Genomic DNA, 5,624 nt, shown 5'->3' with positions numbered 1-5,624 from the left:
CACACACACACACACACACACACAGAGGGGATATGGTCTAAACGTCCAGCCATGCGGACTGCGTTCAGAGGAGCTGAGGAGAGCAGACACTGTCAGGACATGGACACGAGGACGCTGTGAAAAGCTCCACTGCCGCTGGGAACTACTGGGACATTTCTCTTCAAGCTGGGAACTACTGGGACATTTCTCTTCAAGCTGGGAACTACTGGGACATTTCTCTTCAAGCTGGGAACTACTGGGACATTTCTCTTCAAGCTGGGAACTACTGGGACATTTCTCTTCAAGGTAGAATAGAGAATTTTCCAATGGCTGGTTTTGCATTTTGATCTGCCAAGATTGGGAGTTACTTGCAAGTTACTAGTTGAAGGGACACATTCAGAATACCTGATTCAAACTTCAGTAGTATAGGAGTATTTAATCAGTCATCACACAAAAGACAGCAAATAACAGTATACAGTAGAAAATATAAACAAAGTCAACCGCCTATTTTTTTATTACTGAAAAGGCACAGGCAGAAGCAACATGCACAGGCTGTCCTACAATGCTGGAATATGAGATTAATCTAACGGTTGTGTCATCATCTGAAAACATGGAGCATCTGTGTTATATAATGTTACACAAAAAAGAATGTTCCGTTTGGACATGAATCAGTAATCACAGTAAAGGGCTATCCACAGCAAGCTTTATTAGACAAATATTGTTTTAGACATAAAGTTCTAGTGCTTAGTGTGGGCGGGCCCCATTCATGTATGTGTAAAAAGTTTCTTTCTTTCTTTATTTTTTCAAGTAAATTGAGTCATTTTATGTGGGAGATTACTGGATCAGATCACATGTTATTCACTGTTGTCTAATCCTGGATATGACTTCACTTACCTTACTTCAGTTTGTTATCTAGACACCAAAACATTGAAACGGTTAAGCAAATAGTAGATTGCGGAGTGTGTGTGTGTGTGTGTGTGTGTGTGTGTGTGTGTGTGTGTGTGTGTGTGTGTGTGTGTCTGTCAGTAAGGGGGGTTACATGTGCATGTGTGTTTGGGGAGGCCATTCTATCAAGCTTTACGATTGCATCCATAAAAGGATTGCTTGATTTCCATTGGGTTTCTCTCCAGGAAAGGCGAGCACGGGAGACGGTGAAGTCACATGATCTGAAGTCCGTATCAAGATGGCCGTCTCCAGCGACCCCTCTGCCATGAACTCCTCCTCGCCTCCGTACTCCTCCACGGAGCTCCCCGCCTACGCCAACGCCTCCGCGGCTCCCGCGCCCCTCTGCCCGGGCTGGCACGGCCTTCCGCTCGCCACCCTCATCCCCGCCCTCTACAGCGTCATCTGCGTACTGGGCACCGTGGCCAACGCGCTGGCGGTGTGCGTGTTGGCACGCGGCAGCTCCGGCGCGCGGAGGACTGTGGCCAACACGTTCATGTTGAACCTGTGCGTGTCAGACCTGCTGTTTCTGCTCTCCCTGCCACTGTGGGCCGTCTACTACTCGCGAGGCTACCAGTGGCCGTTCGGCTGGCTGGCCTGCAAGGTGTGCGGCGGTATCCTCAGCCTCAACCTCTACGCCTCCATCTTCTTCATCACCTGCATGAGCATGGACCGCTACCTGGCCATCGTGCACCCACTCCGCTCGCAGAGCGCGCGGGACCCCAAGCGCGCGCGGCTCACCTGCGTCCTGGTGTGGGTCTTGGCGTGTGCCAGCTCGGCCCCCACCCTGGCTCTGAGGGCCACGCACCCCCACCCGGAGTCGGGGGTGGAGGCCTGTGTGATACTGTATCCCGATCAGGGCTGGTTTCTGGGCCTGGTGTTGATGAAGATGGTCCTGGGCTTCCTGCTGCCCCTGGTGGTCATCTCCTCCTGCTACTGCGTGATCGGCAGACATCTACTGGGAGACTCTGGGCTGGGGGGCGGCCGCCGGCCTCCGGGGCCCTCGGACAGAGCTCCTCTCCCAGGCAGTAAATCACCAGAGCCTCAGGAGAGACCACCCACCCCCTCCTGCAGCGGCCCCGGCTCCAGCGGCGGTAGGCCCCTGGAGGGCCGCGGCCTGGAGAGAGTGCTGTGGACCGTAGCGGCCGTGGTGCTGGCGTTCTTCCTGTGCTGGTTCCCCTTCCACTGCGTCACCCTGTTGGACGTGCTGAAGGACCAGGGCCTTGTGGAGGGCTGCTGGGTGGACTGGACCACCCGGACCCTCACCCCTCTCACCCTGTGCCTGGGCTTCTCCAACTCGGCCATCAACCCTGTGCTTTACTGCTTCATCGGGAACCACTTTCGGGGACGACTGGGGGGCCTGTGCAAGGACCTGTGTGCGTGCGCGAGGCCCGCGAGCGAGGCCAGCGGCCACAAGAGAGGCTCTTTCAGTACCAGACTGAGCTCCTTCTCCAGGAAACTCAGTGACCTGAAGGACCTGGCTATCGTGGATTCCCCCGGACATCCCTAAAACTGTCTCACTGGAGAATACAACACGATACAATTAGTTGCACATGTTGGGGGTTTGAGCAAATGAATACTTCAACAAACGGGATTTTTTTTTATAAACAAATGTTTGTGTTAAAAGGTTTATATTCTGATAGCAATGATTAATTAATTGCTATGGTGTTTGTTTGTTTGTTCAGTAACATCTAGTGGTATATCCCAGTGGTATATCCCAACCTGACAATATAATTTCTGTTTACTAAAGAGATGGAGAGATGGGCGTCGGGGAGAACCCTGATAGTAGCCTGGCTAATAAGCCAGACCGAATCAGCCGTTGGCAAAAAGAAATTGCCTGCCGGCAGATTTTGTGATTTGAGTCTGGCTTATTAGCCAGGCTACCCTGATAGGCCTAGTACTGAACAAACACTTTATGCAATTTATACAGCAGTGATATTTCTTTGTTCTCTGTATAGCTCTGTATTAATAATCATTGCTATAAATGTTTGTTCGGTAACATGGTCTCCCTGTCTCTCCAGCTATTTAGAAAACAGAAAATACAATTTCATCCCATGAGGACAGAGCATACAGGATACGGGACAAATATGTGAAATTGCAACTGCCTAAATTATATGGAACACTGGAAGCTGATAAATGGGTTCTCTCCACCTTTTGTTTACTAAGGACAAGAATACCCCTGTTATCAAACAAACACTGTATCCAAATATAGTGTTTGTTTTGTTAAATTAAGATTAAACCAAAAAATATCACTTACACCCAAAAACATCTACACTCTCTTTAAAAGCCAAATAAATGCTGTCTATGACAGTCATACTGAACAGTCATACTGAACTATGAAAGTGAGAATGCGTTGATTCAGTGAAAGCGAACGCATGCAGTGCTGTCGACATTAATGAATGAGCGTGTCCAAACTAAACATAAACAAACACTATGACTGCACAGACCCAACAAGACAAGGGCCAGGGGTCTGACGTGGCTGTTAGGAATGATTGACCGAGTCAAATACTTCAGGAGCACATCGAGGGCAGGAGCACACTAGAGTCTAATATTGATATATAGGGACGTTATTTAACCACTCCTGTCCTTTACTACATATATGTGTCTGCTGTCTCTTTGACCTGAGAGATTGTGTGCTGATGTAACTTGTAACGTGTATATTGTCCTGTAAAAAGTCCTACAATCACCACAGATAATACATGTATCACATTTTATACGTTATTTTAAGGAGAGAAAAAAGAAATAAATCTCTGTTATAATACCAATCTCTATGTCTTGATGGATGGCCTTTTTTAGGCATGTAATTACTGTAAGCAAATGTATTTTTTTGAGGGAGTGGGGGGGGCGGGGTGGGTGAAGCCGAGGGTAGCTAAAATTATAGATCTACAGGACAAAGCTCACAAGCTGCAAGCTTGGAACTTTTCACTATAAAGTTTTAGAAAATGTGTGACATTTCTTTTTTTTTTTTACATTTCGTTGTATATAATAAGGCTTAAAGTGGTTGATGCTGTTGGCCGAGGAGTGAGATTCTAGAAATGTTCTATTTTTATTTTCTTCGGGGAGCATCACGCTAGCTGTTAACAATGTGCGTGTTTTCTTCCCACAAGCTGGGTCTGTACTCCGTATGTGAGCCTACTGTCCACCTGTGGATGAGAGCAGAGGATTACTGCAGCGCTGGCACGATGCAGCACTGGGCAGATGGGTGCTAAATCACCCTCTTAGTCTCTCACACTCACGCACGCGCACGCACACGCACGCACACGCGTCCAGATATCATAATCTCACGCTAATGGCCTTTGCATATGTGGGTTTGCAGGGTGCTGTGGCACCCCAGCCCAGAGCAGTAGTTCTCAAACTTTGTCTGTCAAGGACCCCAAATTGATCTGTATTTAGCCACAGGCCGTCCATATGAAAATGCCAGGGATCCCCAGAGGAGAGGATTTTCCAAACATTTCAAATATTTTAAGTATTAGCAGATGGACAGGCTCGCGGCATGGCACAAAGTGAAACATGTGAGCTCCATATATAGGGGAAAACAGGGTAAGATGAGCCACTTTTTGTCCTGGAACTAAGCAAGGCAAAATGAGATGGCAGTGAAATCTAAAGATCTACCCTTATTTCAGCATGTCTTCTCTGTCAATTGCAATCACGAGAAGCATCTATGACAAAGGGCCATGAAAATATGACTGAAAAGTGGTCATGTGGCTCAAATTGTCCAAGTTGATCCAAGTCAAGTGGTAAGTCCCTTTAGCAAATTAATTATTTGTTTATTTATTAATGAAACAATATAAAGCCAATTAAATAAAGTTGTTTGTTATTCAGAACCTTTTAATATTTGCAATTGTTAATACAATATTGCAATACATACTCTTAAATGAGCATGTATAAAGTGAAAGATCATTCAGCATAATCTGAGTATAGCATATAGACAATAAAAAAATATAGTATTTCATATTAGGGAAATTGGGTCAATTTAACCCTGGACATTTGGTTAATTTTACCCACAGCCACCATTTTAGAAAAAAAAAAAAGACAATACATTAATAATACTTCAGACAATTTCTTTGCTAGATTATTCACATGGTTTTATCCATTGGCAAATCACCAGCATGTATGATATTACATTTTAGACCTGGGTAAATTGTATTTGTTATAACAGTCATTCTACCTGATTTGTCAAAAAACAAACAAATATGCGCTTCCCAACTTCACAGCCAGGAGAAAATGATGGATTAATTTCTTACTAGATCTAAGGTCACATGACAACACAGTTTTCTAGAATCTTAGATAAAGGTGCTGGCTCATCTTTACCCCATTCTCCCCTAAATGGATAAAAAGTGGTTAAAATCAATTTGTGATATTATGTTTACTACTTTTGCTGGGGACCATGTGAAACCTGCAGACGGTAGACCACACTTTGAGAACCACTGCGCTGTGACACAAGTTCAGGGGTGTCGCAGAATACTTTAATAATATTTGGAATGTTGAGTATCAATTCAGTTTAATCACTTATAGGCAAATGGACCTGAATTCCATTGTACTTGATGAGTTATTTTCCCATCTACAACAAATCTGTTGTGAGCTTCTACTGTAGATCTGCCCCCCCCAAGTATAAAGTTATTTTCAATCTGTCCTAATGTAAATGGATATATACGTTTTTCTTGTGACATACTGTATCTTAGGGGGAAAGATTTACATATTTC

The 5,624-nt window shown here is 45.2% G+C and overlaps 1 protein-coding gene across 1 annotated transcript; it reads left to right on the top strand.

The window, feature by feature from the left end:
* The first annotated feature begins 76 nt into the window (after positions 1-76).
* On the top strand, positions 77-2,582 carry LOC306921029 (type-2 angiotensin II receptor-like). The gene is made up of 2 exons (XM_079498087.1): positions 77-285; positions 1,110-2,582. Exon 2 carries the CDS (start codon positions 1,163-1,165, stop codon positions 2,429-2,431), a length of 1,269 nt encoding a protein of 422 aa, XP_079354213.1. The 5' UTR covers positions 77-285; positions 1,110-1,162; the 3' UTR covers positions 2,432-2,582.
* Positions 2,583-5,624: the final 3,042 nt, after the last annotated feature.

The sequence above is a fragment of the Electrona antarctica genome, assembly GCF_951216825.1.
Source record: "Electrona antarctica genome assembly, chromosome: 1".
NCBI classification, from domain to species: Eukaryota; Metazoa; Chordata; class Actinopteri; order Myctophiformes; family Myctophidae; genus Electrona; species Electrona antarctica.
This window is presented reverse-complemented; position numbering and strand designations above follow the sequence as displayed.